The following is a 27,536-nucleotide window of genomic DNA, read 5'->3' on the forward strand; positions in this document are numbered from 1 at the left end:
GTGTCTGCAACACCAACACTAGGAAGGGACTCACACCATTTTCGCTGAAGTTGTAGATTGGCTGATGCCAGAGGGTACACACTCACACCCCTTATAAGGCCTAATTTCAGGCAGAACTTTGCATTTTTTGAGGATATTTTCATCAACCAATGCAAGTGCCCAAGAAACACCTTCACTCTATTCAGACAGAATCATAGAACTACAGACAAGACTCAGCAGCTTGGAATCCCAAGTGCCAAGAAAAGATAGAAGGGAGGGAGGAAATGAAAGGAGGCTTTCTCCTCGTAAGCTGACTAACTAGAGGGGCAGAATTGCAGACCATAAATAACACCTCCTGAGCAGAAGGAATCAAAGGTACTTGCACCTCTCCAAAATGCAGGGGCCCACATCCTGAGGTAGAAAGAGAGACTCAGTGCAGTCCCAGCTCTACTGCTTTCTAAGTTCTTCCCCCAATCTTTTCTTTTGGGAGGGTAAAGGAAATACCATTTCCCCTTATGCTTAAAGAATCAATATTTTCTGTATGCTCCCCCACCTCCTGCCCTTACTCCTCAATGGTTGCAATAGTCCCTGCTTTGCCAAATGTCAGGGTTGCTGTGAGGAACATAACAGGATAACATTCATAAAAGGGCTTTATAAACTGTCAATGGGTAGAGGATTAATGCTACCAAGAGGCTCTAATGCCTGGGTTAGTGACAATCCTTCACCTCTCCTGGGGACACTGTTTAAGGCACACCATTTGCGGAGAAGGCACAGCAGAGCCCCATCCAGGTGTGCATTGCAAGGGACCTTTGAGGAACAGCATGATCCCCACTACCTACAGCCACTGCTTGTCATCATAGCTCAGTGTCCTACTTCACACCATGACAGCCAGCCCCTTCCTCCATTGCCAGGTCCTGGGATGGCCTGTCTGTTATTGTTTTCTCAGGGAGAGGAGGTGGAGTTAACAAATGAGTACCTAAGACTGGGATTTGATTCTCACTTCTGACACCTACCAGTTGTGTGATATTGGGCGAGTCACCTGACTTGTCTCAAAGTCAACTTCCTGACACATCAAATAGGGTAATTATATCCCACTCCACCCACCAACCGCAAAAGAGTATGTGAGCTCATAAAAAATAATGGGCATGTTAAGCCCTTTGCAACTTGTTAAATACTGTCTATATAGAAGTTATTTTAGTAGTCATAATCAGACATTCTGTAGTGGTTGAAGTGAATTCTAGCATGTTCTTTTATAAATCATCCACGTTAAATCAGTGTCAAGATACGGAAATGGTAAAAATAAAGCCATTATTCATGGTCCTGTGTCCCAGGAAGTAAGAACATATCTTATGCTCCTTTTGGATAACTCCTGGGGCGAGAATCATAAAATTAATAATACTAACTTACATTCAGGAAGCCTGTTGCTGCCTTCAAAGCCCAAGATTACACAGGCAGTAAATGGCAGGGCCTGGACAAAGTCAAGTTCTTCAGCATCCTGGCCTAGTGCTTGTTTGACAACAAAGGTGAATGAAAGTGGCAGGAATGTTGACATGGAACATTTGGGTTCCACCCAACAAGAATAGTGTATCAAAGTTGCCACTCCTCTTTATGGGACCCAAGACAAATGAAAAATTGGCTCAGAGAATACTTTCAATTGCCATTAAAACCAATTCCAACATTTCTGAAAGCATGCAGAAATGTGAGCTAGTTTAATTTATTTTCTTTTCAAAATTCTAAAAATTTTTTAAAATTCTAATTTGGTTCATGATTCAGTTAAAAAAAGTAGATCCAGTTTTTTTAAGTGGATAGAAATACACACACACACACACAAATGTAGACGTATGTGGTTGTATACATTTCATTTTTATCTCAGTATTTAATAAGTTAAAGGAATTTAGTTAGGTTTTTAATCAAGACCCTATTTCTGGTAGGAGTCCAGTAGGATAAATTAAGAGGCACCAAGAGGAAAAATGTTTTGTCCAGGAAGTAAACCTAAAATTGGAATCCATAAATTCAGTCTTCGAGTCAGAACTACCACTTATAGTTGAAAAAAAACCCAGTGTCCTATTTTCGTACAGACTGCCTCTTCCTTCCCTCATGCCCAAGGCTTCTCTGGCCTCTTACCTGACTCTCTCTTCTTCGGCCCTCTTCAGAGCAGCATCCCGCTGCAAAACCTTCATGATGGCCTCTTGTTCCTCTTCAGTCAGGAAGCTTAAGTCAATCATTTTGAAAAGTGCATGCAAAAATAATAGCAACAAATGTGGCTCAAAATTCTCAGGGCTGAACAACTAAGACTGCAACCAGCAAGATTAAAACACACAAAAATGAAATATCTTGTTCAGTTCTGCATCAAAGTCTTATTTTGGCTCAGCAAAAGTTTAGGGCAGCTGATAGCAAGATCCTAAGTGCTCTTTCCCATGAGGAAGTCCTGGTCTGTGGGATAGTGTCGAGAAGAGGCTCTCAGAAGGATGCTGTATTCCTTGCCAAACAGGTCGCTTGTTCCTATGGTGGCTTCCAGCACACTCACTCTCTGGTCCAGTCTTAGACACAGTTTATTCTCTCTCTGCACCTGTCGTCAATTCATAAGAGGCAGCAGCATCAGAGCATCACCTACCTGGGGAATCATGAGACAGCAAACACCAGACAGTGAGAGGCAGTTCCTATAAGCACTATTCATTACTACAAGATTTTTAAATGGCCATGCGAGATGGTCTCTGAGATCAAGGAAACCAGTTCAGCCAGCTTCCTGAGCAAATGGTAAATGGGTCATGAAACATGCTTCAACCCTATTCCAGACGGCCAAGATGGAGAACCCACAAAAATGCCTGTCAGTGTTTAACGATCCACCTGAGTAAAGGATGGTTGCAAAAAGGAACTGGTTCTCTCTCTGCAAACTCTGGGGATGCTAGGCTAAAAAGTCATGTTAAAGGTCAGTAAGATCAGGGATATGTGATTCCAGTGGTCAAGCAAGAATCTAGAAATAAAAATTTTAAATGCTCACCTCTTCACAAGTAAGAATATTCCACCATACTATATATGTGCTCCATATTAACAGGAGAACTAGTATTAGATAGAGATAGTTTGCAGAAGAGTGAGAATTGTTATTCTTCATCCAGTCTCACTGATAACCTTTGCTGGACCTAGAGGAACCTAACAAGCTTGTCTACTTTCATTTCTCAGGGGAAAAACACCTACCTGTGTGTGTATATAAACTGGAGGAAAGGAAGAGGCAGTTTCAAAACACCTCACCATCCAAAGTGAGGATTTTTCAGTTGCACAATGTGCAAGAATCCTATTTTCTTTGAGGCATCTTCAATACATATGTAATGGGAAGGAAGTGAGAAGTGAAGAATGACACAGCCCTACAGAAATTCAGAGGTGATCCACTCAAGGTTGGGGCACTTTTAACAAGTGCAGTGCTGAACATACACACTAAAAACCTTTAGTAAATTTTAAAGCAGGCTGGGTGCAGTGGTTCATGCCTGTAATCCTAGCACTTTGGGAGGCCAAGGTGGGTGGATCACCTGAGGTCAGGAGTTCGAGACCAGCCTGACCAACATGGTGAAACCCCGTCTCTACAAAAAAATACAAAAATTAGCTGGGTGTGGTGACACACGCCTGTAATCCCAGCTACTCAGGAGGCTGAGGCAGGAGAATCGCTTGAACCCGGGAGGCGGAGGTTGCAGTGAGCCGGGATCACACCACTGCACTCCAGCCTGGGTGACAGAGTGAGACTCCTTATCAAAAAAAGAAAAAAAAATTTTAAAGCAGCCCCACTTTAGAATAAAACAGTATGTACATTAGTGAATAAAATTTATAAAAATTAATTACTTGAAAAACAGAATTACTGGGAAGTTATCCTTCTACCACTTACTAGCTATAAGTCATTGGGCAAGTTACCGACCACTGTGAAGCTGTTTTCTCATTTGTGCTTGACATTAGGATGTCCCTCACAGATTGTAAGGATTAAATGAAATAATGAATATAAAAAGAGCACGTCTTGCATTCTGTACCAAAAATAGCTACTAAAAATATATTCTAGCTTCCGCTCTGAGTTCACACTTTTTTTCCATCCAGCTGAATAAGACTATACTTAGTAATATATTTCTCTTTTGTATTATGTCTCTTTCTGATCTCCCCCCATGAAGTTTGGGCTTCATTGACAGGGAATCTAATGACCTTTGTTTTAATTTCCTCTAGCTCTCTGCATACTGTCCACAGTAATTACTCAAATAAATATTAAGACATTACTTCATTTTCTTTTTAATTTGCATGTGCTTGCATATGCTACTACCTGCTTGTTCATCTTGAAAACTACTTACCCTTCAAGACAGATCAAAGTTACCACCTCCATGAAGCCTTCCATAACTTCCATACCCCAAGTTAAAGTTGCAGCAGATTCAATGATTATTCCTAACTCTTCATTTCCTCTCTGTAACAGAACTATACTATCATGTTCCCACCAGAGTAAGCAAAGAATTCATCCCTATCCTCCTAATGTCGGGCTTGGCCTGTGACTCGCTTTGGCCAATGGAATGTTAGCAAATGTGATGCAAGCATAGGCTGTAAATGTGCTTTTGTGGTTTGATCTGGCTTCTTGTATTCCTGCCACATGCCATGAGAAGAGCTTGTCCCAATTATTCATTGCCTCTTCATCCTGGGTTCCAGAAAGAGGTAAAAGGACAGACCTGAACCTGACCTCCCTGAAGCAGGTATCCCTGCTGACCTATAGATATAAAAGAAAAAACTAAATATTTGTTGTTGGAAGCCACTGAGGTTTGGGAGTTGTTATACGATACTCCCGCAGCAGGAACCTGCTAATACAAACACTTTCTCCTCCAAATACACATCCACTGCTGTGATGATCTACTCTCAGTCTCTCTTGATTGTGAGTCTCTGAATGTGAACAAATAAAAGAATGAGCAAATGAATAAATGAACCTGATTCAAATATACAATATCACCAAGAGATGGCTATCTCAATTATTTCCTTTCTTTCACGTGCAGTAACTTCCTTAGATCTCAAAGGCTGGCAAGAAAATAGATTTAGGCCACATTCTGGGACCCAGGTTCCCAATGAGGTCTTACACTGCCATTTGGTTGGTTCGATGTGAGACTTTAAATTCAAGGAGTGGTGGACAGGAAGAAAACAACAACAACAAAAAATTTAGGTCGTCTAGCAGTGGTAACTGGCAGGGTTGCTGAAATGGGCAACATTGGCTTCCACACCTTCAAGTAGAATACAAGCTAACAAGTGCTTCTGTGTCAAAGCCTCTGAGGGTTAAAATTTCTAACTTAAAATAGGCTGTTAGTGAGGCAAAGGGCAATGTTTCCACTTTACAAAGGAGTGAAGGGCTGGAACCCTTCCCTTTTAATTGGGTAGGCAGGAATCAGTGCCCAATCAAACTGTAAGAGAGCCCTCAGAGGGCAATCAAGATTCTGCAGTTTGAGGTGCTCACCCAACTCCTAATATTCTGGATGACGTCCAGCATGGGAGCTAACTGAACATTTCCCTCACTCACTTGACAAAGATTTATTGAGAGACTGGCACTATTCTAAGCACTGGAGGTACAGCAAGGGAACAAGACAGAAAAACTTCCTGCCTTTGTGGAGTTCATATGGCAATGGATGGAAACAATCAAACTAAATAATAAAAATAAGTTTTTGAATACCAAATAATTAAATTATAACACATTGGAAGGTGATGAGAACTATGGAGGAAAACAAAAAAGGGAAGGGAGGAGAATAATAACTCAGGGAGAGTAGGAATTTTAAAGAGAGTGGTTAGGGTAGGCCTCATTGAGAAGGTGATATTTGAACAAAAACGTGACAGCAATGAGGAAACAAGCCATGCAGATATCCCAGGGTTCTGAGGTGGGAGTTGTCTGGCACATTCAAGAAATGGCAAGGTGACCAGTGCTGGTACACCAGAATGCCCCCAGGAGAGCAGGAGGAGAGGAGGCCGGAAAGGACACGGGTCAGACTGTATTAGGCCTTGTGAGGACAGTAAGACTTCTGGCTTTTACTCTGAGATGAAGCAGCATTAAAGAAAGCCAGACAAAAAGGCAGCAAACATTTACTTGGTCCCTTCTACACATGTGGCGCTGTACATACCTCTCATGGAATCCTCACAAAGACACTCTGAGGTAGGTCTTATGTATTGAGACAGGGTCTCACTCCGTTGCCCAGGCTGTAGTACAGTGACACAATCTCGGCTCACTGCAACTTCCACCTCCTGGGTTTAAGCAATTCTCATGCCTCAGCCTTCCAAGTAGCTGGGATTACAGGCGCCCACGACCATGCCTGTATTTTTGGTAGAGTTGCAGCTTTGCCACGTTGTACAGGCTGGTCTTGAACTCCTGGCTTCAAGTGGTCTGCCGGCCTCGGCCTCCCAAAGTATTGGGATTACAGGCATGAGCCACCGCACCCAGCCCAAGGTAGGTCTTATTATCTGTGTTTTTCACATGAGGAGAGTGAGGCTGAGGGGGGCATTTGCCACCAAGCTTATGTCTGACTGGCATTTGCTGATGGTTGTGTCAGAATAAGCCAACCCAACATTGACATTTCATTTAATTCTTCTCTTCACACAGATTCCTCCAATCAGCGAGGCAGAACAAAACCCCTGTCTCTGTGGACCCTCATTCTCTGCTTAAGTATAAGAGACTCACCGACCCAGACCTGGCAGTCAGAACGGGGGCAACCTCAGTGCTAAACTGTGAGGGAAGAATTTTGGCTACTACAGTGTCTTGCATTCTCACCAGAGCCTCACAATAACCTCAGTAAAGAAGGGAGGGTAGGAGTGAATATACCCATTGTTCACAGATATTATTGATGTGTTCACAGGAGGAACTCCTGGGGCAAGTTCTCCTTGGGTTCAGCCTCTCCTACCCATCCTCCATTCAGCATGATGCTGAGTCATTTTTCTAAAACTCAGTTCTGACCAAGACACATTCTCAGGCTTAAAATCCTTCACCAACTTCCCACTGACCATTGACTAAAACTCAAAATCCTTAAGCGGCCTGTAGGACTCTCCATGAACCAGCACCTGCTTTACTCTCCAAGCTCTTTTCCTTAGGCTCCAGCCATTCTGAAATTTTCCAGTTCTTCTTGCCTTCAGGCTTTTGCATGTGCTGTTCCTTCGTCCTGGAACAGCATTTCCCTGGTTAATACTTGTTAGGTCTCAAGTTACATGTCACTTGCTGCACAAAAGTCTTCCCTAACCCCTCCAAGCCAGCTTAGGTGCCCCTCCTATGTGCTCAATTAGCACCTGACTTCATCAGTCACAGTACTCATCACACGGTCTCAAATCCCTACCTACTCATGTTTGTCTCTTGCCAGTTTATGAGCAAGGCTTGTGTCTCCCAGTGATTTGTATTCCCAGCTCTTGCCACTGTCTTGCATCTACTAGGCACTCAAGTGTTCATGAAAAAAAAAAAAATGATGAACACAGGTGGAAGGGGATTGAGCTTCCATTTCCCCCTGAACATGAACATAGCTCTAGGGCCCATAAATGAAAAACTAGGTCAATATTATTCAATGGGTTCCAGCTCCAGATCTTTCACATCATTCTGTGGTTTGAATAAGTTGAATGACTTCTCTAAGTCTTGGTTATCTCATGCATATGATGGGTATATTCTCTTCCTTGTGGAGATTACCGTGAGGCTCTGGTGAGAATTCAGGACACCGCAGAGGACAAAGAAGGATAAGGAGCAGCGGTAGAAACAGCAGCACAAAGGGAAATTGGAGGACTCCAAATGTGGACTCTGCTTAATTCATACTTTCCATGTGTCAGCCCTACCATGCCACATCTATGAATACTAATACTCTTCTTGTCAATTGTCCAAAAGTTAAGCTAGAGAGAAAAACTAAGGCCCCACATAGTTGGTGCTTGCCTTTGATAGGCAGCAAAGAGTGGATCTGGGCTTCTAACTCTAATTCCAATTAAAATTCTAATCCCAGGTTAAAGTCTAATTAACAACCAAATTTCCTTCCCAGCAGGCTCTGCTGTGAGGAGGGGCCCAGATAACACAGATAGCATCTTCTGCTTTCCCAGACAGTATTGTTGTACCAAAGGCAAGGAGTGTAAAACTTACATAAATGGTGACTCTCACATGATGAGGATTTCAGAAGACAGGCAAATTGTCCTGACAGTCCCATGACATCAAGAATGAAGGCTTCAAAAAAAAAAAAATCCGGGCAGCAACAGAAGAGCAGTAACAAATATGCTTGAGTTGGGGAGAATGCCGCCAGACAAAAAGGCCGTGATCAACAAGAAGGCTCATCCCCACTGGAACACTTACGAAACCATTGTGCATAAAACTAAATGCTTTGTAAACTTCCTAGGATCACAGCAGCATCAAAGGATGGATGGAAGGAGAAGCCAAAGATGGAACAAGTTGAATGTGACAATTAGAGACTCTTTGCTCACTTCCCTCTCAGCAGAAAGATTTCCCTCCAGTGTACCAGCCCGATGATCATCAGATCACACTGCCAGGGCATCCATGCCTAAAGCTGCTAACTGCACAGCTGGGCTGCTCCGCTTCTCAGGCTCACTTGGTTGGACTTGCCCCTAAGTTCTTCGCATTGGCTACATTTTACCCTGCCCTCTTGAACCCCATTTAATTTATTCTCCCTTGCACATAATAGTTTACAAAAAAGATGTCATGCTCTCCCCACCTCTTCTTAGTTGAGGGGATAAAAAACTTCGTTGTTCCCTCAACTGTTCCTCACATGTTGTTCTCTAAGCCTCTCATGATCTTGGTCATTTCTCTCCAGACTGAAAAAATGCGCAGGCAGTGCTAAGCCCTTTACACATATTTTAGTTTAACCACTCTGACCACCATGCAGATAGGTATTCTCCACATCCCATGGATGAGAACACTGGTGCTCAAGTTAAATAACTTGCCTAAGGCTACTCAACCAGGATATGATTTGAACCCAAGTCTTCAGATTCTGAAGCCACTATTTTTCATCTTTCACTGCATCACTAATCCCCTACTTCTCAGAGAGATCACACAGCTGGTTAGGGGCAAAGATGACACTAGAACCCAAGTTTCCTGATTCCTAGACTGTTCTCTTTTCACCCTGCTGTTTCTCCCTCTGTACATTTGACTTTGTCATTTCTTATGGGCAACATGCATCAGCCCTCAAGGCATGGCATGCTCTTCTAAGGACAACTTGTTAGGAATTAGAAAATGATCAGTCCCTTTGGATTTGGTTTATGGATAGACATGGAAAAGAGGATATGCATGAGATAGAGGGGAAAAAAGGCATCTGTGTCACCATGCACCTATTTATATATGCCTACTAGCCTCTTAGAATGGTATCAATCCCTTGAACCAGAAACTATTACTGAAAGAACCTACATTTTATATGCTTAGGCCCAATCAAAATGTTTTGTAATATGCGTACACAGAAATGTGTTTATATGAAAAGCAAACTTTGTCCACGCACAGTCGGGTAACAATGCTACATGAATATTTTGTTTCTGTGTGGTCAGAGTCTTCAGTGTTCTATTTTTAAAAAACACATAAATTACTCAATGTAATGGGTGGCTTAAGTTGGGCTTCTTGAGAGGAAAGAATTGTCTTGTGACTGGTTCAAGGTAGCCTCTTAAAAAATAATAGTTGAATGAACAAATAAAATGAACTTCTTTATAAAGAGGTGAACAAATGAAAGGATATAGATAGAATAAGAAAGGATAAGCTATCCAACAATAGGTTGCCTTTTTTTTTTGAGACAGAGTCTCGCCCTGTCACCCACGCTGGAGTGCAAGGGCGTGATCTCTGCTCACTGCAACCGCCGCCTCCCAGGTTCAAATGATTCTCCTGCCTCAGCCTCCCGAGTAGCTGGGATTATAGGCACCTGCCACCATGCCAAGCTAATTTTTGTGTGTTTAGTAGAGACGGGGTTTCACCATGTTGCCCAGGCTGGTCTCAAACTCCTGACCTCGTGATCTGCCCACCTTGTCCTCCCAAAGTGCTGGGATTGCAGGTGTGAGCCACCGCGCCTGGCAGTTGCCATTTTTTATAGAGCAACTGAAAATTAAAAATGGACAGCATCTCAAAATACAAAGCTTTCACTTTTGTAAGGATTCTTCCAAAGATGGAAGCCATCTTTCTACTTCATTCATCTCCTCCAGGTCCAGGCTGAGTAGCAGACAGCTAGTATCTTCTGGAAACTGGCTTGGTGGTCTCAAATTATGAATGAAGAGGGAAAGACAGGTAGAAAGACTACCTTATCTGACAATTCCCCCTACTCCTTAATCTCATATTCAAACCTAACAATAACATCCCTGGGTTTCTGAAAAGCTCATTTTCTGCAATTGCTAGGCCACAGGTTTAAACTTACAATACCCCTAGGAATAAAATATGTTAACCAAGCCCCAACCAAGGGCAAGATAATGGGCTATGTGAGGAGACAGCATCACACACGACCAACCATAATACAAGTATGTCAGCTACTAATAAAGGAGGCACACACCAAGTGTCAGGTAGGCCACAGAGATTTAGGAAGGAGATAAAATGAGGTGAGCCTTGAAGGCTGTATTAGAGAAGGAGGTAGGCATTCTGGGCAAGAGCGCTGGACCCTGAAACCATAAAGGTGTTCAAAAAGAAGGCTGGTAACGGGAGTACAGGGTGTAAATGGGGCAAGTGACCAAGGTTGGACCCCAAGAGGCCTAAAGTGTCAAGGGGGGGAATTTGAACCTGAATTTTTCATGCTTGCCAGTCTTGATAAATGTGCTAGAACCATCCTTTTAATCTATATTTTCTTGATCAGGATTCTAAGAAAGAAAAACAGTAAACAAAGAAAGGATCTGAGGAAATGGGCAGCTGAAAGTTCATTTTAAACTTCATACCTGAGCTGAAAATTCAAATCATATGTAAAAGAGAGACGGCAGTCTACAAAAGGGGTGACTTATCTTTGACAACATATCACGAAGGACTTTAAGCCACATAGAACAGAGTTCTGATATTGCATGAAGCTGCTGCAAAAGCCACCATATCCATGGGCTTTTATTAACTACACAGCTTGGGAAGCACCAAGAGGCTTGCCTAAGTTCAAAATACCAGAGAGAAACTTCCTCTCTCCTTGGAATGGCAGCATCCACCGCAGGCCCAGATCTCATTCTGGAAGAGGGTAATTTGTATGCACCAAAAGTTCTGATAATGTATGCCGTCCCCTGCCTCAGAGAGTTTAGATTCTGGAAAGGAGGGCAGATACTGAACAAGCCCAAGAAGTCTCACAGAGCAGAAAGGCAGTGGGCTATAAAACTTTTAACCAGAGGATTTAATGTACTCTTGGGGAGCCAGGGAAGGCTTCCTTGAAGAGAAGTACGATCTCTGTCAACAGCACACTCTATAGTGACATCTAAATTGGGAGTGCTATCACTTTCATTATATTCATGATTGCTTCAATAAATAGCAGTGTTCAAATCTGGCTGATCAGCAGCAGATTCCCAGACATTGCTCAAGGCTTACTGAACCAAACTCTTCAAAGCTGATGTCCAGCAATCTGCATTTTCTAAAATGTTCCCACATGATGTGGATACACAGCAATTAGTCAAAGTTAAACACGCATATTTGTATATCAATTGTTTTCAGCTGTTACAAGAGAAAACACATGAAACAAAGTAACAGTCAAATCACAGAGTCATAACTAATTCTTTGCGTGGATGAGGAATCTGTGATGAAAAAGGGTTAGACCAATTGCTTAAGGTCACACAACTGCCTAACATTGGAGCTAGGACATGCAGAGAAGATCTCCTTTACCCTCTAGGACATACACAATTTCAACGTAAATAAGGATTTGCAAACTGGCTAATAAATGGTTTGGGCTGCATTTCACAGCACCCCTAAAAGCCAAACACTGATAACAGCCCAAATTACAGATGAATATCAGATTTAATTATTTTCTAGGTTTCAAATTCAAAGGAAGGGAGTGGAAGAACAAGCTGATTTATTAACTAGGCTGGAATTAAACTCAGGATCATAAAGTTAACTGAACTGTAGCCATCACCAGCCCAGACTTTAAAAGGACCACAGAAAAACGCAAAGTGAGAAAGCCTCACTTTTGGTACAATCACATACACTCCTAACCAGACAGGGAATGAGGGACTCTCCCCAAATGTACCAACTTGGGGGTTCCAAAAACTGGCTGTACATTAGCATCATCTGAAAAGATTTTTCTAAAAATACCAATGCCCAAGTCTCTTCATCCTCCCTCTCTCCCCCAACAATTCTGATTTAAATGGCCTGGGGTGAGACTCCCACCTAGGATATTTTTCAGAATGGTGCCTAGATGATTGTAATATGCAGCCAGAATTAAAACAATTTAACCGGTTCTCTCCCACTTCTAGCTTCTGCTCAAATCCAGGACCTATAGGTGAAGCAAGCAAGGCACCCAGAGCACAAAATACAAAGAGGCAAGGTCACGTGAGCTCAGCACTCTGCACCTGCAGCACTCTGAGAATCAGTGTCTCCTTAAGAGCAAGACACCCAGGGCACATAATTAGACACTCACTATCAGGGTACTACAAGTGAGCATCAGCACTTGCATGACCTTGTCTCCAAGGACTTTGTGCTCTAGGCGCTTCACCTGCCTCAGCCTAGTCCCAGACCTGCTCAATTCCATCTGGTCAGGCCAAATTGCCCCACTAAAGATGCACTGAGCTCCTACTGTGTGCAAGATCTTCCTTGATCCTTACCATCCTCTAAAGAGACACTGATTTTGAAACTAATACAGGTAAATAATGTCTACTATATTCATTTTCTATACCCCCAATAGAAGAAGTGTTGTGATGTAGTAGAATGCACTTGTAGCTTTGGAGTCAAAAGATAATTGAAAGTGGATTAATCTATTAGTTCTTTGGCAGTTTCCCTAATGACTCTCGTTTGTTTCTTCATCTATTCAACATGGGCAGCAAAACAGATCTACCTTACAGGGTTACCATGAGGATGACATTATGCTGTAAGTAAAATGGCCTGGGACACAGTAAGTGCTCCATAAACACCTAATGACAATACATAAATCCCCAACATTTCACTAACTCAATCCCTTTCCATGCCATTATAAGGTTGGAGAATTACTTCTGCTACCTTTTCTATTTACCTCACTAGACTGTTTCCTATCCTCTAACCTCCTACACCATTTTAAGAATGAGTCAAATTCTTGGTTTCTGCAAGCACACACACTCCCACCCTCTGCTGCAGAGACCTTTGAGGAGGGTTTTTTTAATCTTCTAAATTTGAGATGGGGTATTGGTAGGAGAAAAGTTGGGTGAAAGGATCTCATTCTTCAAACACAAGAATTCTCCTAAATCTTTCCATCTTAGGCCTGGACCCCAATCTCAGAGCATCAAAAGCCAAGAGTTTGATATCTTGGTCTCTGGTTCTGCAGTAACAGCCCTCCTCTAGCTTCCTCCAGCAGTGGGCAGAAAGGCTTTGGTATCCTGTGTCTCCAGCATATAGCAGGGTACCTGGCATATAGCAGGCGCCTCATTTATTGAGTAAATGAAGAAGAGGAAAAAAAGATCAGAAAGAAGAAAAGCAAAACAATTCAATGGAATACAGAAAAGGCCAAAAAAGGGCTGTACAAAAAAGTTTGATAAGTTATGTTCCATAAGTATGTTAATTCTATGGTAGGCAGAATAACGGTCCTCCAAAGATATCCACATCCTAATCCCTGGAACCTGAAGATATGCTGCCTTACATGGTAAAAGAAACTTTGTAGATATTATTGTTAAGAATACTGTGGGGAGATTATCCTAGATTATCTAATGAGGCCCAATGTAATCACAAGGTCCTTATAAGAAGGAATTAGAATAGTCAGAAGGAGAGAGAGGAGATATGAGGCTGAAAATGTTGGAGTGATGTGTTTTGAAGATGGAGGAAGGGGCCATGAGCCAAGGAATGCAGGCAGCCTGTAGCAGCTGGAAAAGGCAAGGAAACAGATTCTCCCCTAGAGCCTCCTGAAGGAATTCAGCTCTGTTGATCTCTTGATTTTAGCCTGTAAGATCCATTTCAGACTTCTGACTTCTAGAATTGTATAAGTTTGTGTTGTCTTAAGCCCCTAAGTTCATCACAGCAGTAATAGAAAATTAATACACAGTCTGAGGACACGATGTTACTTATTCATCTCTGAGTCCATCTGTGAGTTGTGCCAAACCCCTATTGACTCCAACAGGGATGGCACCCAGTTTAAGCGGCTGAAGAAGAGACCCAAAGCCTGCAAATGAAACATGGGGTTTTATCAGTGGCTTACATACAGGGAAGAGAGTCCAGTAGCGGTGGGCTGGACAGGAGAACCACCAGTCCAGTGGCAGCAGGCTGGACAGAATAACCGCACAGGCCCGTGGTGGTAGGCTGGGCAGGAGAACCACAACCACTTGCAAAAACACACAGTTTATGTAGCATTTTCACTTGGCACCCTTCCCCTAACAACCTCCACCTGGCAACCATCATTTAACCCAAAACAAAGGGCCTCATTTCACAGGACAGCTGGGGGCTCAGATGTTCCTCATAGATAAGGAATAGATCTCCAGGTTGGCCACTCCCAGATTCATTAGCTCAGAACTCTGAACACACATTCTGGTAAATCTGCCACACAGTCATGCTCAGGGTGTGCTCGAGTCAAGTTATTGCTGTTGGATTCGTATTGCATCTGCTATACAAATCCCCAGCATGCTGCCTGGAACCTGTTAACTAAGTACATCCTCATAAGTAACTCTGAGGTGACATTATGGATGCTTTCCTCTCCTCATCCTAAAAACCAATCATTGCCAGACTGAACCTGTGCAATCTCCCTCCAGTACAACTCTTTCTCCCCTTGTCTACCACTCATGTAGGCGGATGTAATTTTCTCTGAACATGGCTTCATTCACTCCTGGTTCTCCCTCATTTCTGTCTACCATACACAATCCAGCTAGACTCATATCCAAAGCACCACTCTCATCATGCCATGCCTTGACTTGAAAACCTTCCCAAGCACTTCCCTGATGGCAGAGAAGTCCAAATTCCTTACTCCAGTATTGGCATCCTTCTCATTTCATTCCAAGTTCCCTATCCAATCTTCTTTCCTACAAGACCATTCCTACCCCTTGAACTACAGCCCATCCATTCCCCACATATCACCTGTGCACTATCATCGCCAGACCATTGTTTATGCCATTCTCTCTACCTGGAATGTCTTTACCTTTTATCTGCACACATCCAACCCTTTCCTATCACTCAAGTCCCAGTGTAAATGACACCTCCTCCATGAAACTGCTCCTGCAACCCATTTCCCCTCACAAATACCCCTACCACAAGCAGGCAACATTTTCTCTTTCACTGAGCCCAGTAATACTTATCTGTACATCTCTCATCTGAAGTAGGAAAGAGCCCAGGCTCTAGAGTCAGATAGACCCGAATATAATGTGGCCCTATTATACAAGTTACTTAGCTTCCCTGAGCCTCAGGTTTCTCATCTGTAAAATGGGCATCATACCTATCTTACTGGGTTGTCAAGAAAATTAATGCTTATATATAGGTACCCAACACAGTAATTATTCAATAACTAACATTTTGTAACTTATAGATATATCAAATTCCCACTTCTAGACTCTTTGAGGGAAGGATTTTTGTCCATTTTTAGCCACATTGCACCTTATACATAGTAGTGGAAAAAAACATAAATAGTTACCAAAGTGTTGAGAACATCTCTCGAGACTTCCTGACTGGTGTAGTCTAAGGATGGTTTCACCTTTAGACACTTCAGACAGCAGGGGAGAAGCACACTGGATCTCTGTGATCATCAGTGTTCAATATAATTCTTAAAATGGAAACTTGGCAAGACTCCCTGTCTTTGGTTAATTAACATAAATGAATGTAAACAAATATTCATCCCAACCAACAGTAATAAAGTAATAAATTAGTATTTCTTTCATTAGCGTAAGTTACATACTGTTAGTTTAATGTCACTGAGTTCTAGCTCAGACAACTGTTGTTTCAGAGCTGGGGGGACAAAGCTCACGTTTATTCCATCCTGTTTAGAAACCCCATGCTGTGGATTCTCCTTCATTCCTTGGTTGTGTATGCAACAGAATTCCCTCGCTTTCAAGGCATTCCTTGAACCACTTTTACACTGTAGGAGAAACTGGCCCTTTTTCCTCAGTCTAGTTGGCAGTGTCATGAAGGAAAAAGAACGTAAGATTTAAAGTCACAAGATCTGGTTTGAAATCTGATTACCCACTTACTAGCTTGGTGACCACCAACAGCATTTGCTTGAGCCTTAGTTTGCTCATCTCTAAAATTGAGACTAACCACTGCCTACCCTCTTTGCTGAATCACCACAGGGAGCTGATGAGACCCTGCATGGAAAGACATTTTATAAAGTGCAAAATATTATATATAATTATACTTTTTTTTTTTTTTTTGAGACAGGATCTTGCTCTATCACCCAGGCTAGAGTGCACTGGCACAATCTCAGCTCACTGCAAACTCCGCCTCCTGGGCTTAAGCGATCCTCCCATCTCAGCCTCCTAAACAGCTAGGCCTACAGGCATATGACACAACGCCTGGCTAATTTTTTTATTTTTTGGTAGAGACAAGGTTTCGTCACGCTGCCCAGGCTGGTCTCAAACTCCTGAGCTCGAGCCACTCGCCTTGGCCTCCCACAGTGCTGGGATTACAGGCACGTGCCCGGCTGATCCATTCTCCTTCTAACATAGCATGATCTCTAAGCAGATACCCATAAATTTGGTTAAGAAGAAAGGTTCATAGTACAGTCTAGAAGAAATGAAGAATGCTTTTACTTCACCTATCTTCATATATATAGTTCCTGAGACACAACAGGAAGTAGTATTCTACTTGTAGATAACAAATAGCCACAAGCATGCTCCCATTGAATAAGTCTTAATGAATATCTGACTTGCTATCTATGAAGTCCTATAAGGTTGTATTACTAAATAAAAGGTGCTATTACATGGTAGTTACACCAATCAGTCAGCACCAACTCTGCCCAGGCATTATGTCTCTGAATCTGCAAAATCCAGTCATCCTTCATGATAGCTGTCATATTCCAGAAGGACCTTCACTATGCGTATGAAGGCAGAATGACCAACCGTATCTAAAACTCCATTTAACATTAGATATCAAAATGGGCAGCAACCAGCCCAGCCCCAGTTTTGTTTTCCCCAAACTCCAGTCCCCTTACTTATATCTCAGGCCAGCCTGAGCTCAGACTCAGTATAATGCCTCACAGAAGGATAAAAACCCTAATGAGCAAATTTCATAAAATATTCAGCTGGCCTTTTGGAGAAAAACAGCTGGAGCTAACCTTAGGAATTCCACTAATTCCCCCTACCACACAGCCTAAAAATAGCCAAAGAGCATTTCTTGCTAGTGATGGCCTTTCCTTTAAAGGAAATAATATGCAAAAGGCATGCTGGGGTCATTAGCCCTAACCATGCAGTCCCCATGATAAATCCTTGGCCAAATGTTCCTATGAGAATCTGCCTTCATAAGGTCAACACTGAAATTTCCTTGGGAAGGTTCCCTTCTCCCTACTTCCCACTGTATAAAAGACATAGGTTATCAGCCACTAATTCCCTGTATGGCCATGAGTGTTTCACTTTCCTTTCCTTTCCTTTCCTTTCCTTGGCCTCAGTTTCCACATCTGCAAAAACAAGAGGGCTCAGTTCTGACCTCTAAGGTCTTCTGCCATTGTAAGACTCCCTGGGAGGTACAGTCAATGGCTTCACTGCCTTCAGGATAAAATTCAAACCACTCAGCGTTACATTAGCCCCTCCAGATCTACACACTGACTTCCTTTCCGTTTCTCCCGACACAGTACCTTGAAGTTAGCTCTTTAAACTTACCTTTCACACCTCTGTCTTTGGAACGTGCAGCTCCTTTTGCCTGCAAGGTCTTTCTCCAGCTTCTTAAACTCCTAGTCATCTTTCAAGACAGAGTCCAGGTGTCACCTCCTGTCGGAAGATGAGTCTAGCCCCTTCCTGATAAGTGGAGTTAGAGTCTCCTCCTCTTTGGTCTCACAGGACTCGGCATTATATAGCAACTGTCTGTTTCCTTATCCGTCTCCTTTATCAGCCTGAGCTCTCCTGGAAGAAGGAGATGCCATGTTCATCTCCTCTGTATTTCCAAAACCTGACCTGTGCCCGCCACTCCATGTTTGGTGATATTGTTCCAAATTCCATCAAAGTACCACATTCATTTTATAGTGTTATTCCAAAAGACCAGAAATTTATTTTTTCAATAAATGTTTTCTCTATTCAAAAAAGAAAGTAAACTGTCTCTAAGCCTTTGCCTTATTAGGAAAAAATATATAGCTATTCAGATTTATAATGTAATCTTTGCAGAGCTGAAAAATATATATTAAATTTGTCCCTGAAAAACCTCTCTTTAAACCAACTAAACCACAGTTCTTAAAAAGGCAATTCAAAGTTAGAAATGATGTCCAGCTATGTGGTTTTTTTCTTTTACCAAGAGGAAGGAAAATCTCTAAAAGGAATAAATTATACACTAAACTTTCTGAAAATTCTCAAGCCCTGGAAATTCAGATGAAAGCCAGCAAGAAAGAATGTGATATTACATAGAAAACCAAAAAGCCTTGTTCACTACTAATAACATTAAAAGTTATGTGCATATATTATAGAAAGTAAAAAACTAAATTAATGCAATTAATTGGTAGGACTTGAATTTTATTGAAGAATTAGAGAAGGAACTGACATTTAATCTTTCTCCAATACCTTTTTTAATCTTTACACACATTTTCTCTACACCATAAGGCAAACCAGCAAAGTAGGCACCATCACCCGCATTTTATCAATGAGGAAACTGAAGTTCATGGATCTTAAGGGACTTCATTAAATTCATATTGCTTCCAAGTAACACAGTTGGGATTTGAACTCAGGTCTACCTAGCTCCAAAGTTCTGACATAACAGGAAGAGCAGCAGTAAAGGTGGAAGAAAAGGCCAGGTACACAGTGCCCTGAAAAGGAACCCAAAGAGGCAAACAGGAGCTGGGGTTTCCCTCGAACCCCTACACACCCCAAATACCGAGCTTTGCAAGATAGAATGTTGTTAAACTTGATGTGAAATGAGACCAGTTAAAAAGGAATTTTTATTTTTTACGTGATCCCAATTTAGAAGCTTATATAAATAAACTCAAAGTGTGGAGAGCAGGCAGGAAGTATGAGGTTATAGCATCAGCAAATCTATTTCTCCTATACCCTCATGAACAACAAAAATCCTTGCACTGATCTGGACAAGAGCTTTATAGTATTAATCAAACCTTAAACCCTTCCAAAGGCAGGCACAAATGATCATTAGTACTTCATTAATTAGGGTCAGCCTGTGCCCTGCCTAGAGCAGCTGAAGATCTGGGTTCTGGTCTTCGCTCTGCTACTGAAAACTGAAACTCTTTGTTTCACTCACCTCTCTGGGTGACTTCACCTGTAAAATAAGGCATTTGGACTCTGATCTCTCAGGTGCCTTCCTGTTTTTTTTTTTCTCATGGACATAAAATCAAATGACAAAATGAATGCCAACACCATCACCAAGCTAGCTTAGGGAGAAAGAGATGAATAGGCAGACTACTGGAGAAAAATGTCACCCTGCTGCCCAGTGCAAAGCCTTTTTAGAAACTAAACACTTTTCATAAGACATCACTACAGTGAAGGAGAGAATGATAATTAGGAAAATAGGGTACAAAACCTAACAAAAGTCTTTCTTTTCTTCTTTCTGTCCCTCCCTCCCTCCTTCCTGAATGACAGTATCCTCTGTTTGGGATTAAGCTAGGCACAATGGGTACAACTATTAAGTCCTAAGACCTGGTTCCTGTTGTGAAGAACATATTGGCCCACAGCAATAATAATAGCTCCCATTTGTACAATGTTGGGGGTTTACACTGTACTGTAGCACATGTACTCTTCACAACCCTTCTTGGGAGGTAGGTAGAGCGGGTAGGAATAAGTATCTTCATAATCCCCCATTTATTTATTTATTTATTTAGAGACAGAGTCCCACTCTATCATCCAGGCTAGAGTACACTGGCGCTATCTCGGCACACTCCAGCCTCCACCTCCTGGGTTCAAGTGATTGTCCTGCCCCAGCGTCCAGAGCAGCTGGAATTACATGCATGTGCGACCACGCCTGGCTAATTTTTGTATTTTTACTAAGACGGGTTTCACCATGTTGACCAGGCTGATCTTGAACTCCTGACCTCAAGTAATCTGCCCGCCTCAGCCTCCCAAAGTGCTAGGATTACGGGTATAAACCACCATGCCCAGCCCACCCTTTTATTGATATGAAAACTGAGGTTCAGCAAGGTCAAGTGGCTTAGCCAAGATCACACAGGTGTTAAGTGACAGAGCTGAGAACACATTTGCAAAGGAAGAGAAGAACTAAAAGCAATGGGTGCTATGGTTTGGATGTTTATCCCTCCAAATCTCATATTGAAATTTAATCCCAATGATGGAGGTACAGCCTAATGGCAGGTGTTTTGGTGATGGGGGTAGATCCCTCACAAATAGATTAACACTCTCCTTCAGAAGATGAGTGAGTCCTCACTCTATTAGTTCCCTTGAGAGCTGGTTGTTTTAAAAAGAGCTAGCCAGTTCTCTCACCCTTTGCTTCCTCTCTTGCCAAGTGATCTCTGCACAGCTGGCTCCCCTTCTGCCTTCCTCTAGGAGTGGAAGCAGCTGAAGGTCCTCACCAGATATAGATGCCCAATCTTGAACTTCCCAGCCATCAGAATCATGAGCCAAATAAACCTTTTATTATTATTATTATAAGTTCTGGATTACATGTGCAGAACATGCAGTTTTGTTACATAGGAATACACATGCCATGGTTTGCTGCACCCATCAACCCGTCATCTACATTAGGTATTTCTCCTAATGTTATCCCTCCCCTAGCCCCCCACCGCGCAACAGGCCCCAGTGTGTTATGTTCCCCTCCCTGTGTCCATCTGTTCTCATTGTTCAACTCCTATTTATGAGTGAGAACGTGTGGTGTTTGGTTTTCTGATCTTGTGATAGTTTGCTGAGAATGATGGTTTCCAGCTTTATCCATGTCCCTGCAAAGGACATGAACTCATCCCTTTTTTGTGGCTGCATAGTATCCATGCTGTATATGTGTCACATTTTCTTAATCCAGTCTATCACTGATGGACATTTGGGCTGGTTCCAAGTCTTTGCTATTGTGAATAGTGATGCAATAAACATGCGTGTGCATGTGTCTTTATTGTAGAATGATTTATAATCCTTTGGGTATATGCCCAGTAATGGGATTGCTGGGTCAAATGATATTTCTAGTTCTAGATCCTTGAGGAATCACCACAAACCTTTTTTAAAAAATAAATTACCCAGCCTCGGGTATTTCTTTATAGCAACACAAAATGGAGTAAGACAATGGAGTGTATTTAAGTGTCAGCTGTGTGGTTAGAGGGGTAGTGAAGAGATCAGGGCAAAAACCATGATGAGGTAAGACTTAACCTGAGCTTTGGACAGGGGGAAAGATTCAGACAAGTCACATGCCAACTCACTGAATTCAATGCAGAAGACAGCATAGTACAGCTTTGGAGAGGGTGGAGTACAGGAAAACAAAAGGACATCTATTTTCCTACATACACAAAAGAGCATTGTCTTTCATTGAAGAAGTGGACATTCTTTAGTCACCTCAGTAATTAGCATGTGTATGCTCTGAGTATTTTTCTTGGTAGCAGAAATGGGTGGCCCCAAGCCCTACTTTTCCCTTGGCAGTAACAGTAAGTATCAGGAAGAGGGCTAACATGGGGTTAAGAACATGTAATCTGTACCACTGAGTGAAGGTGAAAACAACTAATCTTGGCACTCTTGACCATTACCAAAAGTGTCTGAGCTAATTGGCCTTTTAGTCAAGGTATTCCTCTCTGCAGGTGTGACTTATCACATGCCTGTACAGCAAGCCTACCTTCCCAGACTGCATTCATTGCTACCAACACTCAAGAATGTAATTAATGAGCACCCTGAACCTGCTTCTGAGGCACGAAGGGAGAGGAGGGGAATGGCTAGAAAAGATTTCAAGGTGAAGATAAAGCATCAAAATGATAGAAGGGATTATAAAACAGGCCCAGGCTCTGTACACTAAAAGAATGGGATTTAATCCCCCCCCAACCCACACCCCCTGCCAAAAAAAAGAAAAAGAAAAAAACTACCAAAAAACAGGAATTGGGACTCTGGAATCAGGTAGAGGTCCTTAACAGAGTAGGCTTCAGACACAAGAAGAGTAAAACTTAGGTCATAGGAATCCTAAGGTTTCACTTACCAGAATTACAGGTCTTACTTCTTTTTTTTTTTTTGAGACCGAGTTTTGCTCTTGTTGCCCAGGCTGGAGTGCAATGGCATAATCTCGGCTCACTGCAACCTCTGACTCCCTATTCAAGTGATTCTCCTGCCTCAGCCTCCCGAGTAGATGGGACTACAGGTGCCCACCACCATGCAGGCTACTTTTTGTATTTTTAGTGAAGATGGGGTTTCACCACGTTGGCCAGGCTGGTCTCGAACGCCTGACCTCAGGTGATCTGCCTGCCTTGGCCTCCCAAACTGCTGGGATTACAGGCAGGAACCACCATGCCCGGCCGGTCTTCTTACTAGTGAGACTTTAGTCAACTTGCAGATTCCAATTTATTTTCATCAAGTAACACTTCAAACAATTTCACCAAGGGTTCTGAGATGAAATTCACAGGTGTAATTCATACAATGTAGGTTATGATAAGATTAAACAATCCTCCCTCACCCTTACCCCATCCCCTCACCCCCCAAAGCAATTAGTAAGCAGTGGGGATGGGGTAGAGCCCAGGACTATTTGATAGTGTTACCCAGGAGTGGTTTTGGAGTTTGGACTCGAAGCTGAAAGTGACTTTCTACCAAAGAGAATTTAAACCGTCTTTTCCATCACAACAGTACCCAGTACTAATTGCAGAGTGAATGCAGTGACCAAAGAGAAGCAGAGCTCCCAAGTTAGAAAGCAGAACCAGTTCTAGCATCTTTTCAGCCATTCTGGCATCTTGAGCAACTCAACAGAAGGCAGCAAGACCTGTAGATATGCGCCACTGAAGTCTTGAAGACTTATCCTTGAGCAAGTGCCTAATAATGTCTAAGCTTAGTGAAGAGGAGCAGCATAGACACATGCGTGCACTATCTATTTAAAATAAGGCTGGGCGTGCAGTGGCTCACACCTGTAATCCCAGCACTTTGGGAGGCTGAGTCAGGCGGATCACTTAAGCTCACAAGTTTGAGACCAGCCTGGGCCACGTGGCAAAACCCTATCTCTACAGAAAATACAAAAATTAGCTAGGTGTAGTGGTGCATGCCAAGTAGTCCCAGCTACTTGAGAGGCTGAGGTGGGAGAATGGCTTGAGACTGGGAGGCAGAGGTTGCGGTGAGAGGAGATTGCCCCACTGCACTCAAGCCTGGGTGATAGAGCCAGACCTTGTCTCAAGAAACAAATACATGAATAAAATAAAAACAAAATATAGAATCTATATATTCTGTAGTGTACTATACTATATATATTATATAACATATACATCTATATACATAAAAACTACTATACATTTAGTTCTCAGTCATTTGCAACCAATTTATGAAATCCTGAAAACTTCTTGACCTATTATTACATAGAAAATTAGGCTCGGTGGCTGCTAAGTGATGATAAAACCAGGATCCTCATCCCCAGGTAGTAAAATAAGGCATCCCTTTGCCATAGAAGAGTGTTCTAACAAGGGTATTTTGGTTCAGATGTGGTTGTTTATTGGGAGGGGGACAGCAGGATTACATGTGAAGTTATTGCTATTGCTATTATTTCTATGAAGAGCCACCAGTCTGGAACACTTACACGGGCTATCTCCCCAAATCCTCAGTCCAACACTGTAAGGAAAGTGTCATTATCATTCCTATTTCACAAAAGAGGAACTGGGTTCAGAGAAGCAGAATAATTTCACCTCCATATGTGCTCTTAATTACTATGTTGTGTATAGATATGTGTATATATGGATATATTATAGGTATAAGTTACTATCTACAAACTGACATAATGGAATTTCAAATGTTCATTTCAAAAGCTGTAAACATATGGAACAGATAAAACTCATAAAGTGTTTTTTTTTTCCCTAGCAGAAGTAGGACTTAAAAAAGGTCACACTATCATGGAAAACTGAAAATATTTAGGTAAAACAATCTTCAGTTTCAGAAGAAGAAAAACAGTCATTTTATAAATTTTTAATCAACAAAGATCAATCAGTAAATACTTCCTAAGGACATACTGTGTGAGAAGACTTGTTAGGTACATCTCACTGAAGAGAGGGGCCATGATTTTAGAAAACTGGTGTGTACTAGAGAAAGAACACTGTCCAGGGATTAGGCAAGGTCAACTTTGCTCCCAGCTCAGTTTCTGTCTCTTGCTATGTGATGCTGGGCAAGTCACTTAACCTTCTGAAGCTTCTATCTCCTCATCTGCAAAGTGAGGGAACTAAAAAGGATGATCTCTCACATAGACTCCTTCTGACGATAAAATGCTGTGACTCACACTGGTGAAAGAAGACAATTCAGGCCACAGCAGAATTTGTCTACAATGAACTATGGCCCTATACCTCTTATTGCATTTCAAAGCCCAGAGTAAAACCATCCCAAAGTCTGTAGTCAAGCAAGCAACAGTCATTCTTTCAATAGTGCTTATGCTCATCTAAAGAGTAGGATAATTTTCCACCAAATTAAATGTCTCTCTGTGATATTGTGAAATATCTTTGTTCTCTTTTCCTGGTACATAGCTCCTAAAACCCTTGGAATCTCTGGAGTGACAAGAGTGTCTTTTGTATGCTAAGGTGATAACTGGTGGCTGGCAGCCACTAGGTAGCTTCAGAATGGGGGCTGGTCACAATAAAGACTAAAGCATGATTAAACTTTTCAGTCCAAAGCCCCAGTCTCTGGGGAGAAGAGAGGTCCCTGCCAGCACAAAGGTTAAGCTAATCACTGTGTCCATTGGTTTAATCAGTCACGCCTATGTAATGAAGCTGCCATAAAATCCCAAAGGGATTGGGTTTGAAGAGCTTCTTGTTAGCTGAACACATGGAAGCTCCATGCCCCTTCTCCCATACTTTGCCCTATGCATTTCTTCTATCTGGCTGTTCATCTATATCCTTTGCAATATCCTTTATAATAAACTGGTAAATACAAGTAAAGTTTTTCTCTGAGTTCTGTAACATTCTAGTGAATTAGTCAAACCCAAAAAAAGGAGTAGTGAGAAATCCAATTTACAGTCAGTCAATCAATCAGAAATATAGGTGACAACCTATTACTTGCGATTGGCATCTGAATTAGGGACAGTCTTGTGGGACTGGGCCCTCAGCCTGTGAGATCTGATGCTATCTTCAGTTAGGCAATGTCAGAATTGAATTGAATTAGAGGATACCCAGCTGGTGTTTGCTGTAGAACTGATTGCTTGCTTGGTATGTGTGGGGAAAACCCCTGCACATCTGGGGTACAGAAGTGTTCTGCGCTGTGGTGAGTAGAGAATAGGAAGAACACTGCAGTAGTCCATTCCAATGCTGCTAATGAAGACATACCTAAGACTGGGTAATTTATAAAGGAAAGAGGTTTAATTGACTCAAAGTTCATCATGGCTGGGGAGGCCTCAGGAAACTTACAATCATGACAGAAGGGGAAGCAAACACATCCTTCTTCACATGGTAGCAGCAAGGAGAAGTGCTAAGCAAAAGGGGAAAAAGCCCCTTATAAAACCATCAGATCTTGTAAGAACTGACTCACTGTCACTAGAACAGCGGCATGGGGGTAACCACCCCCATGATTCAATTACTTCCCACCAAGTCCCTCCCACAGCACACAGGGATTATGAGAACTACAATTCAAGATGAGATTAGGGTGGGGACACAGCCAAACCATATCATTCTGCCCTGGCCCCTCCCAAATCTCATGTCCTCACATTTCAAAACCAGTTATGCCCTCCCAACAGTCCCACAAATTCTTAACTCATTTCAGCATTAACTCAGAAGCCCACAGTTCAAAGTCTCATCTGAGACAAACCAAGTCCCTTACACTTATGAGCCTGTGAAATCAAAAGGAAGTTAATTACTTCCTGGATACAATGGGGGTACAGGCACTGGGTAAATACACCCATTCTAAATGGGAAAAGTTGGCAGAAATGAAGGGGCAACAGGCCCCAGGCAAGTCCAAAATCCGGTAGGGCAGTCAAATCTTAAAGCTCCAAAATGATCTCCTTTGAGATCTCCATGTCTCATATCTAGGTCATGCTGATGCAAAAGGTTGGCTCCCACAGCCTTGCGCAACTCCACCCCTGTGGCTTTGTAGGATACAGCACCCCCTCCCAACTGCTTTCACAGGCTGGCATTGAGTGTCTACAGCTTTTCCAGGCACACAGTGCAAGTGTTGGTGGATCTACCATTCTGGGGTCTGGAGGATAGTAGCCCTCTTCTCACAGCTCCACTAGGCAGTGCCCCAGTGGGGACTGGGTGTGGGGTCTCCAACCCCACAGTTCCCTTCTGCACTGCCCTAGCAGAGGTTCTCCATGAGGGTCCCACCCCTGCAGAAAACTTCTGCCTAGACATCAGGCATTTCCATACATCCTCTGAAATCTAGGTGGATGTTCCCAAACGTCAATTCTTGACTTCTGTGCACTGGTAGGCTCAAAACCATGTGGAAGCTGCCAAGGCTTGGGGCTTACACCCTCTGAAGTAACAACTTGAGCTGTACCTTGGTCTCTTTAAGCCATGGCTGGAGTGGCTGGGATGGAGGGCACCAACAAGTCCTAGAGGCTGCACACAGCAGGGGGGCCCTGGACCCAGCCCAGGAAACCATTTTTCCTTCCTAGGCCTCCAGACCTGTGATGGGTGAGGGGGCTGCTGTGAAGGCCTCTGACATGCCCTGGAGACATTTTCCCCATTGTCTTGCTGATTAACATTTGGTTCCTCATTACTTATGCAAATGTATGCAGCCAGCTTGAATTTCTCTCCAGAAAATGGGTTTTTCTTTTCTGTCACACAGTCAGGCTGCAAATTCTCCAAACTTTTATGCTCTGCTTCTTTTTTAAACGTAAGTTCCAATTCCAAACCATATCTTTGTGAATACATAAAACTGAATGCTTTTAACAGCATTCAGGTCACATCTTGAACACTTTACCGCTTAGAAATTTCTTCTTACAGATATCCTAATCATCTCTCTCAAGTTCAAAGTTTCATCTCTCTCTAGTTCAAATCTCTAAGACAGGGGCAAAATGCCACCAGTCTCTTTACCAAAGCATAATGAGCTTTGCTCCAGTTCCCAACAAGTTCTTCATCTCCATCTGAGACCACCTCAATCTGGACTTCGTTGTCCACATCAATATCAGCATTTTGGTCAAAACCATTCAACAAGTCTCTAGGAAGTTCCAAGCTTTCTCACATTTTCCTTTCTTCTTCAGAGCCCTCCAAACTGTTCCAACCTCTGTCTGTTACACAGTTCCAAAGCCGCTTCCACATTTTTGGATATCTTTACAGCAGCAACCC

The 27,536-nt window shown here is 42.5% G+C and overlaps 1 protein-coding gene across 43 annotated transcripts in view; it reads right to left on the reverse strand.

Annotated features, from left to right (window-relative positions):
- Nucleotides 1–27,536, reverse strand: part of SYTL2 (synaptotagmin like 2) — a 156,320-nt gene that overhangs the window by 60,828 nt on the left and 67,956 nt on the right. For 27 of the 43 annotated variants that reach the window (XM_063608718.1, XM_055093801.2, XM_055093794.2 and 24 more), the window contains exon 2: nt 2,104–2,593. The exons of 7 other annotated variants lie outside the window; for them this stretch is intronic. In XM_063608718.1, coding sequence (XP_063464788.1) covers nt 2,104–2,204 — 101 coding nt within the window. In that variant the 5' untranslated portion in view covers nt 2,205–2,593. Of the gene's footprint in view, nt 1–2,103; nt 2,594–17,835; nt 18,076–27,536 lie in introns of all 43 variants that reach the window. 9 more of the 43 variants (XM_063608709.1, XM_063608708.1, XM_063608707.1 and 6 more) reach the window with 1 other exon arrangement.

Source organism: Pan paniscus, chromosome 9 (assembly GCF_029289425.2).
Source record: "Pan paniscus chromosome 9, NHGRI_mPanPan1-v2.0_pri, whole genome shotgun sequence".
Taxonomy (NCBI): Eukaryota; Metazoa; Chordata; class Mammalia; order Primates; family Hominidae; genus Pan; species Pan paniscus.